The following is a 13,419-nucleotide window of genomic DNA, read 5'->3' on the forward strand; positions in this document are numbered from 1 at the left end:
GGCAGGAGCCGGTGCCGCCGCCGCTGGGCCCTTCCGGAAGTAGCTGCCGCTGGTGTCCATGCGCCGCCGGCTCCTGGGCGACCCAGAGCCCAGGCGCCAGACCCGGGCGGGCCGCTAGCGCTGGAGGGCGAGACCGGGGGCCGTTGCCCCCGCGGGTGGCCGGCGCCAGCATGCTGCTGCTGCCCAGCGCCGCGGACGGCCAGGGCACCGCCGTCGCCCACGCGCTGACCTCCGGTACGTGCCCGCCGCGGCCGCCGCCGCCGCCGCCGCGCTCCTCCTCCGGGGCCGCTCGCGGACGGAGCAGCCCGCGCCCGTGTGCTTTTCGCTCGGGTAGCGCAGCGGTGGGGGAAGATTCCGAGAGGCAGGAGGATGGGGGAGGTGGCGGCTGCACCCTCTGCCCCTGCAGGCTTCTCGTTCCCGCGGCCACTTGCTGACTCACACGCACCGGGCTGGAGCGGTTCGGAACCGAACTCTCGGGGCATCTGGTGGGCTGCTTGGGCCGCTGCTCGCTCGTTGCTGCAGGGACACACATCCTCCTCCTCCTCCTCCTTCTCTCTCTCTCTCGCTCTCTCTCTCTCTCTCTCCACCCCCCGTCCATCTGTCCATCTCTCTCTCCGCCCCCCCATCCATCTCTCTCCCTCCCTCTCTCTCCCTCTCTTCCCCCTTCTTTGCCTCCCTCTTCCTCCCTCTCCATCTCTCCCCCGTCTTTCCCTCCCTCTCCCCATCTCTCTCCCCCGTGCGCTCGCTCTAGCTTTGTGTTTTAAATGTCAGAACTTTAAAAAACGCTGCTTCTCCAGTGTTTTTTAAACACGGTTGGCGACCGTGGCGCCTGCTGCCCGGAGGATGCTTTTTTTGGTTTTGTTTTGTTTTTCGCAGGCAGTGGGTACAGGTGGGACTGACCCCCCGAGAGCCCAGGTGCTTAGATTTGCAGCCTGGTGGTCCAGGTCGTGGGCATGGTGGAACCCCAAGCCTGCACTCCCTGTGACGTGTGTGACATGCAGGGCTCTGTAAGTGGGCGCTCCTCCCAGGTGGCTCGGGACCTGGGTGATGGCACGTGTTTGCGTTGCTGCGGGCGCACATCTCCGCTCTTTGAAAGTGAGAGGTTAAGAGTCGCTTATGAACCGCACGCAGGGCACACCCAGGGCACACCGCACTGGGCCCCCCGCCTGTGAATCATCACATCCTGTAGAGGATGGAGGAAATCTTACTCTCTCAGAACAGCTAAGACCTGGAAAGTAAGTGCTTATTTTGGAGTGAGTTTTTTCTTTTTCCCCCACCTCTTGGATTTTGTTTGTTTTTTTTTGTTTGTTTGTTTTTCCCCAGAAAATTCTGATCATTAAACAGATGGGAATTTTTATATCCAACAGTTAATATTTTTGAGTCACTGTGAATTACAAACTTATTTTTTGTATGCTTTTTCAGGTATACAGTGTTTCACAATTCCCTTCAACACTGTCCACTTGTTCCCAGTTTCTCTCCTGTCCCCCAGTTGCCTTCCCTGATCTTTCCCCCTACCCTGTCCCAGTGGAAGCTTCCTGCTGAGGACTAGTTCTCCTGCTCTTTGTTCCTGTTACCTTTGGGCATTTGCTATTCCTTTGCTGTCTTTCTTTATATTTTTGCCTGAGAGAGAGACCATTCTGTGACTGTCCGTAATCTGACTTACACAAGCTACTCTCCAGGTGCATCCAAGTTGCAGCAAATTCCATGACTTCATCTTTTCTCACTACAGAGTAGTATTCCATGTTGTTTATGTGCCATAGCTTCTTTATCCGGTCACCTGTTATTGGGCACTTGGGTTTCCAGTTTTTGGCTATTGCTGCAGTGAACATAGGAGTACAGATTGCTATTCTGCTTTTCTGCTTAGTGTTCTCAGACCCTTGGGGTATATTCCAAAGAGTGGAATTGCTGGGTCTTTAGCTCAATTCCTACTTTTTTGAGGAATGGCCATATTGTTTTCCAAAAATGCTGGGCCAATTGACATACCCACCAGACATGAAGGAGGGTCCCTTCCTCTCCTCCCAGTCCTCATCTACAGCAGCTTTGGTGGTGGTTCTTCTTGATGTGTGCCAGTCTTTGGTATGACGTGATAATCTTTGAATTTGCATTTCCCTAATGATTAGTGATGTAGAACGTTTTTTAATATGCCTTTTGACTGTTTGCATTTTTTCTTTCAGGAAGTTTCTGTTATCTCTTCTTCATTTTTAATGGGGTACATCGGAGTTATTATAAAAGTTCTTTTCCTTTCATGATAGGCAATTCAGATTAAGATAAGATGTTCACTTTTTTTTTTCTTTTTGGGTCACACCTGGCAATGCACATGCACTCAGGCTCATGCACTCAGGAATTACTCCTGGCAGTGCTCGGGGGACCATATGGGATGCTGGGAACCGAACCCGGGTCAACCGCGTGCAAGGCAAATGCCTTACCCGCTCTGTGCTATCACTCCAGCCCCAAGAGATGTTCACTTGCTTCCTGACCCAGCACACCTTTTTGAATTGTTCGTATAAAAATATGGCGATTTTACTGGCGTTTCCTAGGACTAATGACTTCACATAGCATTTTGTGATTTTCAGAGGGCTGGAGCGATAGCATAGCGGGTAGGGCGTTCGCCTTACACGCGGCCAACATGGCCGACCCGAGTTCGATTCCTCCGCCCCTCTCGGAGAGCCCGGCAAGCTACCGAGAGTATTCGATATGCCAGACACAGTAACAACAAAGTCTCCAATGGAGACGTTACTGGGCCCGCTCGAGCAAATCGACGATCAACGGGAGGGCCTTTACCTTTACCTTTACCTTATTCTATCTTCCAAGGAACGATGGTGAGATGGATAATGTTCTGAATTTTATAGCTGACAATGTCTGACTCACTCAGTCAACTCCTTGTTAGGCTTAGACTAAAGATCAGTTACTTAATTCAGATCCAGAGTTTGCTCCATGCAGTATGGCTATGTTAATGAATCCTTACTGGAAATTGTCTTTCAGAGAAAATCATTGCTAATGAATTCTTTTTAAAAATGTAAAGTTCTCAAGGCTTTTTACAGTTAAATTATTTTCAGTTCATTTTGAGGAAGATTTTGTGTGATGAACTCAGATATTTATGGGAGTTTATCAATATTCATTTGGGTTTTGGTCCACACACAGCAATGCTCCTGGGTTACTCCTGGGTCTACAACCAGAATTTACTCCTGGCAGTGCTCAGAGGTCTTATTTGGGATACAGGAGAATGAACCCTTGTAAAATAAAGCAATTTGCAATATTTCTCTTTGCTCCTCATCTCCCATTTATATTACAAGAAAGTATCAATTGGTGATATTGCTGATTATTTTGTTTGTTGTATGAGGAGGTTGATTAAATATAATATTTAAGAATGGTAATTGCTAACCTTCATGTTAATTGTGTTACTGTAATTATTTTTTTTTAATCAGTTTCAGTTTTTATGTTTTTATTTTTTTCGTTAAGTTATATTCTGGTGGTATCACTTCCTTTTTTTTCTTCTTGGTTTTGGGATCATACCTGGTGGTGGTCTGGGCTTGCACTATGCTGGGGATCTTATTGTACAGGAATTGAACCAGGATCGTATTGAACTGGGATCAGGAATGCAAGGCAGACACTAACCTCTGTAGTATCTTCTCCAACCCTGATTTCTATTTACAAATTTTGTATATTTTTATTTTTCTTGTTTTATTTTTCTTCTTATTATCATATGAACTAATCAGGTTTTATATAGTCAGCATTTTGTTTTGTTTATGGGCCATACCCAGTGGTGCATAGAGGCTACTCTGCTTCATGTGCCAGGGATTAAACCTGGCCAGGGATTAAACACACCACTCTGTTTGTTGTGCCAGGGATTAAACCTGGCCTCTGGCATGCAGAGATATGCACCAGCCCTTTAAGCTGTTTCCCCAGACAGTCAGCATGTTTTAAATCAGTTCCAGTCACTGCTTTTTGTTTATTTTTTTTTTGGGGGGGGGGAGCGGGTTGTTGAGGAGAATAACCTCCAGTGATGCTGGGAGGACCATTTAGTAATGGGGGTCATCCTGGGCCTACTACACACAAAGCCTGTGCCCCTTTGAGGTATCTCTTAGGTCCTGATCTTATTTCTTGATAAAAAAAAGTATTGCCTTGAAACAGATTTCTTCCATGCACTCCATTGAAATCTCTCCTGGTGCTTTCAATCACAGCTTCAACACTCTGTCAAGTTGAACCCGTGGGAAGATGGTTTGAAGCTTTTGTAAAGAGGAGAAACAGGAATGCTTCCACCTCTTTTCAGGAACTGGAGGATAAGAAAGAGTTATCAGAGGAGTCAGAAGATGAGGAATTGCAGTTGGAAGAGTTTCCCATGCTGAAGACACTTGATCCCAAAGACTGGAAGGTATGTTATCAAGCCTAGAGTGGGATGTTGTTAGTCATAGTATGCTTTCTTCCTGAGAAATACTGGAAGGTTTCACAGAAATCATCATTTGAGCTGGTCTTAAAAGAATGAGTGGCAAGTAGCGAAGCAGAGCAGAGAGAAGATGCATTCCAGGTAGAAGGAAAGCAATATACATGGGCAGATAAACAGAGACTCAGGGATAGAAGAGTGTGAACTACCTCTGGAGGGAGTAATGAAGAGTAGAGTAGGAAGCTCCAAACAGGCTCTAGACCAAATTCTCTAATGCCCTTTCTATGTCATGCCAAGGAAGAAATTCAGTTTTTAATTTCAGAGCATGTAGAAGTCGTCAAATACTTCTGAGCTAATTTTAGAAAAGTAATTTTGGCAGTACAAAATAGTATTTTTGAAAAGGGAGGCTGTCTTTGCAAGTCTTTGATGCATAAGACTGAGGAATTTAATGATAGCTACATGGGAGAAGTATATAAACAAATAGGAGTTATGACACTTAAGTGGGGGCTAATAGACTATCAAATCTATATGTTATGAAATTAGAGCACCTAAAAAAATCTGTTTCTGCCCCCCCCCTTTTTTTTTGTGCTGGCACCTCAGGAAGGTTACTTAAAATTCAGAGGCATAAGAGAGGATTAATATATCCATGCATTTGAGGCACTTAGTCTAGTATTCACATCATAAATGCTAAACCAATAGTAGATAGAAGAGTTCGTATTTCTGGTTGTGAGAATTAAATGAAGGTACTTATGTGCCTATATCTATGTGCACACACATATCAGGCACTTAGAGAAGAAAATAAGAAAGAATTAGCTGATTCTCCTGTTTTAAAGAGAAGTGAAGATTGAGGATCATGAATACTTTAGGAGGAAAACATATTTGGGGTGAAAGTAGGAAGAAGACAGAAAATTTGTTCACTAAAAACAGGATGGTTAAATGCTAGGTGCTGTAACTTCCTAAAACAGAGAGCTGGAGTGATAGCATAGCAGGTAGGGCTTTTGCCTTGCACATGACCAACCCAGGTTCAATTCCCAGCATCCCTGAGCACCACCAGGGGTAATACCTGAGTGCATGAGCCAGGAGTAACCCCAGTGCAATGCCGGGTGTGACCCAAAAAGCCAAAAAAAAAAAAAAAAAGAAACCCTAAGAGTAGGAAACTCAAGAAGGAAAAGCAGGGGTGCAGAGATAGCTCAGTGGGCCGGACACATTCCCCAGACTGCCACGGCACAAAGCTGGGAGTAGCCCCCACATTGCCCCCCAAATGGGGAAGTATCACAGGAGAGAGTTCAGAGGACTAGTGCACAGGGTTTGCTTGCTAGAGGCCCAAGTCAATACAGTTCTTGAGCAGTGCCAGCTGTTGCCCCCAAACCTAAAAGAAGATAGAGGGTAAACAGTCCCCAAGTCAGTGCTCTGGAAAGGTCAGTCATTTAATGTGAGTAACGATGGAAAGCTACTGGACTTGGCAAACAAATGAGGGGACTGAAAGCAGTTCCATACAGCACTACTCACAGAAGCCAGAATCTGGAAACCTGAGCACCTGAGAACAGACCGCTGCGTCAAGAAACTGCTACATATACACAATGGAATACTGTGTAACCACAGGAAAAATAGTCATGAAATTTGCTTATACATGGATGGACATGGAGAGTATCATGCTGAGTGAAATGAGTCAGAGGGCGAACGACTGTACTCGTTTGTGGGATATAGAAAAAAATACTGTATGAGACTAACACCCAAGAAAAGTAGAAATGAGGGCCAGGAAGACTAGTCTGTGGTTGGAAGCTTGCCACAAGAAGGGGAGGGGCAGGGACAGCAGTGAAGGCAGAGAAGGGACCACTATGACAATGATAGTTAGAATTGATCACTCTGGGCAAGAACTGAATGCTGAAAGCAGGTAAAGGGATACATACGATAACCTTTTAGTGCTTGTATTGCAAGCCATGATGCCCAAAAGGAAAGAGAAAGAAATTGAGAGAGAAAGAGAAAAGTGCCAGTCATAGAGGCAGAAACTGGATAAGTTGGTGGTGGGAAATGTACACTGTGAAAGAAAGGATGGGTATTAGAACATTGTATGACAACTTTGTAACTGTATCACAGTGATTCAATTAAAAAAAATTTTTTTAAACAAGCAGTCCCAATAAAATGGTTGGAGTTACAAGAAGTTGCATTACATTGAGAATTATGAGGTGATGAAGTAGAGATCTGATTGTAAAATACTTTTCAAAACTATTGTAAAGAAAATGAGAGGAATAGTGATCTAAGGGAGAGACAAATTCAGGAGAGTTCAGGGAATGCTGAAGTCTCCCAGGAAGCAAGAACAGGAAAGGTCTGTAATACAGAAAAGCATAGATAGCATCAGAGCAAGGTAGCAGCATTCACATTTGTTCTGCTGTGTCCTTCAGTAAGGCAGGGTCAGGCACCTCTGCATGCCAAACACTCGTCTAGGTGCTGTGATACTGTCCAAATAAAATTGCCTCTGCACCACATATCTTATAGTCCACTAAGGAGACAGACAAGTAAGCAACCAAAGATGGGGTGATACGATCGTGACCAGATGACCGCTGTAGATGGAGTTAGTAGGTGGGAAAGGTTGAATTGATGTTTCAAATAAAATATGAAAGGTGTGTAAAGGGGAAATGGCATCGTAAGAAGAGAGTTGTGCAGAGACAGAAGTTTGACATGTACGAGGAACAGAAAGAAGGCTGGTGAATGAAACCAAGCGAGTGACAGTGGGGCTAGGAAGGAGAGAAGAATCAAACCAGGTCAGCTCCAGGCAAAGCTAGTGCCTTGGGGGGGGGGGGGGGGCTTGTTGTTTGTTGTTTGTTTTGTTTTTTATGCACAGGGGTTGCTCTGGCTTTGGCTTAGGGATCACTCCAGGTGGTGCTTGGGGGCTTGTGTTTGGTGCTGCACATCTAACCCACGTGAGCTATGTGCAATGTGCCACCTGTCTGGCCCTCAGGGGAAGCACCTTAATACCTGAACTACCTTTCCAGCTCTCAGAGAAGAAGTTGCTCAAAATGGTCTTCTCACCTTCACCTTACTTGCTCCTAGTCCTACCTTATAGCTGTCACTAACCTGACCAATGGGGCAATGCTGTAATGATCTACTCAATTCTAAAATCTTTCTGGCTACACATTCTGATTTAAGGATGGCTATAGAATATTAATAAATCTCAAGGAAGAAAAGAACCTTAAGAAAAGTCATGTGAATATTTTTAAATGCAGGGTTTGGATGGGTCCGATAGTACAGGGTTAAGGTGCTCGCATTGCTTAGAACCAGAGCCATGGTACAGCTAATAGTGGTGCTTGCCTTGCACACAGCTGTCCTGATTTGATCCCTGGCACCACATTGGTCCCCTGAGCTTGCCAGGAGTAAGTAATTCCTGCACAAAGAGCCAAGAGTCATCCCTGAGCACTGCCAGATGTGATCCAGAAACAAAATCACTTGCCTTGCACATGGCCAATTCCAGTTTAATCTCTTGCTGCTTATGGTTCCCTGAGCACCACCAGGAGTGACCCCTGAACACAGCCATGAAGAAGCCCTGAGCACAGCCAGATGTGGTCCAAACTCCTCTCTTCCTCCCTAAATAGCTGGGTTTAAGGGAGCCACAGAAATAGCTTGACAGACTGAGTGCGTGCTCTGTATGTATGAGGCCTGAGTTCGTTCCCTGCTACCACATCATCTTTGGAGTGCTGAACCCTTGAGCAGCACCAGGTACCATTCCAAAAACTAAAGAAATTCTGGGTTTCTGAATTTGAGCCAGGGAAATAGCTTCAGTGGAGTGTTGCGTGCTTTTTATGCAAGAGACTTGGGTTCATCCCAGGATCATAGTCCCCCAGGAATCCGGGGATCAAGCACCAAGTTGGGAGTAAGTAGCCTCTAGCACCACTGGGTGTGACCCCCAAAACAAAATTTTAAATGCTAGGTTAAAGCCAGGGAGATGGATGAAAGGACTAGAGTACCATGCTTTCTCCTGCTGGGAAAGACCGTAAGCACTGAGCCTGGAGAAGCCCTCCCTTCTGAGCTCTTCCAGGTGTGGCCCAAAGCAATGGAAAAGCTGGGTTTTATGGGTTTCTCTTTGTTGTTGATTTTTGGGTTCCCTCCCCCAAAGGACAATAGAACCTTAGTTGCATGCTTACAAATCACCAAGAAGATTATATAACTGCTTAGAAGTAAATTTCAGTGACCACATCTTCACTTTGCTCCTCTCAGGTTGTAGGAGATGGGAAACAGTGTTTCAAGGTATCTGGGCAAGGGATACAGAGTATTGCTCCCTTTCAAACTTGGTTTCCTCTTCCTTTTTTTTTTTTCTTAATCAGAATCAGGATCATTATGCAGTACTTGGACTTGGCCACGTAAGGTACAAAGCTACACAGAGACAAATCAAAGCTGCTCGTAAGTACTTATTTTGAACTACTATCTAATACAGAAAGGGTTTGCCTTTTGAGGAGTTGTGCAGGATCATAATTGTAGTCACAATTCTAGATCTAACTAATGGCTTATCTGGGCAGAACACTATATCTCCCTTACCTCCATAAGTTTCTTATTCCTGTTAAGAAATGGGATTGTGCACATTAGCACTATGCATTTTGGATGGCAACCAAATGCTGTCCTACAGATCTATGAAGCAGAGACATTAGATTATTGAATAAATATGCAGAGAGGAGTTCATATATGTAATCACATTTTCATACTTTAACTAACTGGACAATACTTGTCATCATGAGTAGCTAATAGTTACTCTTCCTTTATGGAGATTCTAATGGATATATAGTCTGAGAAAGGCAGTTTGACTCATATTGCTAGTAAAATAGCTGAAAATACATAACTACTATATATTTTTTCATTCATTCATTCATCATCCTGTTATTCGTCGATTGCCTCGAGCAGGCCCCAGTAACGTCTCTTTCATCCTAGCCCTGAGATTATATTCAAGGCTCTTTAGAAGAATGAGACCCAACATTGTTACTGGTATTTGGCATATTTGGTACGGCATGGGGAGTTTGCCAGACTCTGCCCTTTTACTATGTATTAATAACAGTTATTTCTATATTGTTAAATGAAAGGGGAAAAAACAAACAAGACATCAGTTTTAGTGCAAGACTAGTACTTGAACTCAGAAGAGAGATTCTATATGCCAGTACCTCGTTGAATCGGGGAAACTATTTAATATCTGACAACTTTAAGGCACCGTTAAACCACAGGAAATTGAAACATTAAACTTTCTGGTAGTTTCAAGTGATGATGGCCCTAGCAAATCACCAAGGGAGATTTCAAATGACATATTAGAGCTCAAAGCCATGTACCCGAAAGTCTAAGGAAGTGCAGCTTTGTTGTTGCTGCTGGTGTTTAATGGGTTCATTGTTTTCCCATCTCTGTGCACTTGTATGTAGTAACAGTTGTAGCCATAAAGTGTTTACTGCGTGTTAAGGGGAGTGTTTAGAAATTAATTCTGGAAGCCGAATTTGTTTTGCAATTGGGTGACCGCCGATGAAAAATTATGATTAAAATTTTGGCTCCAAATATTTTTGGTGTACCAAAAAGGAACTTGGTGTCACATAAAATTCACGCAATAACAATTGAAATTCCCAAAAGGAGGTGTGGAGATTTATAAATACCACTAAAAATGGCTTTTTTTCGTACATAAAGTTATTTGTAAAAGCAAAAAAAAAAAAAAAAAAGAAATGGGATTGTGGGGGCACTGGAACCATAGTATACCAGGTAGAGCGATTGCATGTGGCCAACCGAACTTATTTAAGTTTTATTCCCAGAATTCCATAAGGACTTCTGCCAGGAGTGATTCCTGAGTTCAGAGCCAGGAGTAATCCCTGAGCATGGAAAATCGGGGAGAAAAACAGAGAGGAGAGAATACTTTTGCATTGGCAAGACTTTTTTAAATTAAAAAAGGGCTGGAGTGATAGCACAGCGGGTAGGGCGTTCACCTTACAAGCAGCCAACATGGCCGACCCGAGTTTGATTCCTCTGCCCCTCTCGGAGAGCCCGGCAAGCTACCGAGAGTATTCGATATGCCAGACACAGTAACAACAAAGTCTCCAATGGAGACGTTACTGGGCCCGCTCGAGCAAATCGACGATCAACGGGAGGGCCTTTACCTTTTACCTTACCTTTACTGTATTTTAGGTAACATGGTTACAATAGAAAGTATTACCTTTCATGATCTGGATATACAAAATTACTGGACCCTCACCACCACCACCACCCCCAGAGTGCTCAGGACCCTCTGTTCTGACCTGTGTCCTCTCTAGTTAAGCTCTTTCTTCCCTCCCTCATCCTCTGCACCCTACCCCACTGCTTGGTCAATTTCGCAATCAAAGGCCAAGGATTTTTTTCATTTAATATTGTCAATTCCCTTGTTTCGTTTCTCTGAATCACAAAGGAGTGAGATCATCCTGGTTCTTCTCCCTCTGACTTATTTCACTTTAACATGACATACTGGCAAGATTTTAAAGCATAGTATTTCACCACCTTTTAGAGGATCAGCAGTTTTATTAGGTTGTGTTAGTAGGTTTTTATGTTATTTTGTATTTTTTAAGACACACCCTGTTTATACTGTTCTCTCCTTTTTCCTAGGATAGAGTTATCTGATGTTTTATTGTTATTTTCATTGACAGGATCAATGGGAGTGTGTGTTTGGGGGTGGGGTGGAGTGATTGGGAACACCCATTCAAATTCCTTATAAAACACTTTCTTTTAATGCCCCTAAATAGCCTATTCTTTGCATAGCTGTAGACTATCTCTCTGGGCCCTATTTTAATTTTTTTCTTCCAGTTTCCTTTATTTTTAGTTTCTTAAGTGATCAAAAATTTTTTTTCTATTATGGGAGGACAGTGCTACAGTGCTGTCTTTTTAAAAGAGGAGGTAAAGAAGCATTTGATTCAGATGTTTAAAACTGGTTCGCCGAACTTAATTGTCCTGTTCCCTATCCCCACTGACGCCCGCAGCAAAAATAAGAAGTGTTTTGAAGGCTCTCTGTTGCCCGCATTACTCTGTACATTCTCTCCCCTTACATTTTGACTGGAGCGGTAGCACAGCAGGCAGGGCATTTGCCTTGCATGAGGCCGACCTGGGTTTGATTCCTCTGTCCCTCTTAGAGAGCCCAGCAAGCTACCGAGAGTATCCTGCTCACACAGCAGAGCCTGGCAAGCTCCCGTGGCGTATCCAATGTGCCAGACACAGTAACAACAAGTCTCACAATGGAGACATTACTGGTGCCTGCTGGAGCAAATCGATGAACAACATGATGACAGTGCTACAGTGCTATTTACAAAAAAAGATTGTTTTAAGTAGTGACAATATGGGAAAAGGAGATGCTGTGATGCTAATGTAAAAAGATACAAATCGAAAAATCTGTGATTGTGCCTACATTTTTAGATGAACGTGTTTAAGAGGGCCAGTGAGATGGCGCTGAAGGTCTGGTGCACACTGGAGGTCTCGGTTCATTTCCTGGCATCCTAGTCAGTGGCACCTGCTGGGTTCAACACCTAAGCCCTGAGCCCCTGAACACTGCTGGGTGTGGACCCCCACAAAAAAAAAAAGACAACAGAAAAAGCAAGGATGTAACTAAGGAGTCACATGGTGGGGCACTGCTCTTTCTGTGAGACCCTGATGTGTTCCCCTAGCCCTGCTGTGCCACGCCTCAGAGCATACGCCCCCACAACAATGGTGAAAAATGCATGTGCTTTGAAGATTTTCTGAAAATTCACCAAAATGTTAGCAGAGGTTGTCCGTGGGTGCTGACATTTGGGCAGGTTCTTAATAATAACAACTTCAGATTCTCTAATTTCTACACTTAATATATAGTTCTGTTATGATTATTATTTGCCAGAGCAAAGAGATAATACAGTGAGTTAGGTGCTTATCTTGCATGCAGCCCACCCACATTGCATCCCAGGCACTGCATTTGGTCCTGAGCCCTGTCAGAAGTGACCCCTGACACAGAGCCAGTAGCCAGTCCTGAGCAAAGCTGGATGTGGCCCACCCCCTCTACCCACAAAGAAAAATTATGATTCTGTGTTTCTGTGATGGAAGCAGGGGGCAAGTAGGAGTCATGCCTTGTGGCAAGAGACCAGGACCACCGCCGGTATGCTCTACAGCTTGAGCCACTTCCCTGACCCAGGAGCATGCTCATTTCGCTAATCATTATTTTCAGGTTTTTTTTTTGCTTTTTGGGTCACACCCGGCAATGCACAGGGGTTACTCCTGGCTCTGCACTCAGGAATTACTCTTGGCAGTGCTCAAAGGACCATATGGGATGCTGGGAATCAAACCTGGGTCGACCCCGTGCAAAGCAAATGCTCTACCCACTGTGCTGTCACTCCAGCCCCTATTTTCAGTTTTGAGTCTTTTTTTGGTCCCTTTTTTAGTTTTTGAACCAGACCTAGCCTTGGGGCAACTCTGACTCAGTCCTTCAGGGTCACTTCCGGAAGTGACTAGGACCAAGCTCTGGATCTTTCCCAGTGCTCAGGGACCTTGAAGTGCAAGGACCTAACCTGGTGTTCCCACATGCCAGCATGCACCCCAACCCTTTGAGGTAGCTCCCTGGCCCCTAACTTCGATTCTTAAAGTGTTAAATCTTTATCTTGCAGATAAAGCAATGGTTCTAAAGCATCACCCAGACAAACGGAAAGCAGCTGGTGAACCAATAAAAGAAGGAGATAATGACTATTTCACTTGCATAACAAAAGGTAAGATACCTTTAAGAGTCAGGGATTTCAAACAGTGGTGATCAGTTAGTTGAAGGGACTGGGTTTAATCTTCATTGCTGATACTTTGTGGAACTAAACTGTTAGATGGTTTGTTAATTAAATCAAGAAGTTGATTATAAAGGCTGGGGAGATAATATAGTGGGTAAGGCACTTGCCTTAGATGCGGCTTCAATCCCTGGGGTCCCATATGTCCCCTGTGCACCGCCAGAAGTAATTCCTGAGTAGAGCCAGGAGTGACCACTGAGCATCTCCAGGTGTGGCCCAAAATACAGAACACATTTTTTTTTTAAATTTTTATTAGTGAAACACCAT

The 13,419-nt window shown here is 44.4% G+C and overlaps 1 protein-coding gene across 2 annotated transcripts in view; it reads left to right on the top strand.

The window, feature by feature from the left end:
• Positions 1-13,419, top strand: part of DNAJC2 (DnaJ heat shock protein family (Hsp40) member C2) — a 27,199-nt gene continuing 13,780 nt past the window's right edge. The window contains exons 1-4 of one of the 2 annotated variants that reach the window (XM_056118581.1): positions 1-234; positions 4,182-4,372; positions 8,701-8,776; positions 12,988-13,086. In XM_056118581.1, coding sequence (XP_055974556.1) covers positions 171-234; positions 4,182-4,372; positions 8,701-8,776; positions 12,988-13,086 — 430 coding nt within the window. In that variant the 5' untranslated portion in view covers positions 1-170. The remainder of the gene's footprint in view (positions 235-4,181; positions 4,373-8,700; positions 8,777-12,987; positions 13,087-13,419) is intronic. The other variant, XM_056118583.1, reaches the window with a different exon arrangement.

This window comes from Sorex fumeus, unplaced genomic scaffold (assembly GCF_029834395.1).
Source record: "Sorex fumeus unplaced genomic scaffold, SorFum_2.1 ptg000037l, whole genome shotgun sequence".
Classification (NCBI taxonomy): Eukaryota; Metazoa; Chordata; class Mammalia; order Eulipotyphla; family Soricidae; genus Sorex; species Sorex fumeus.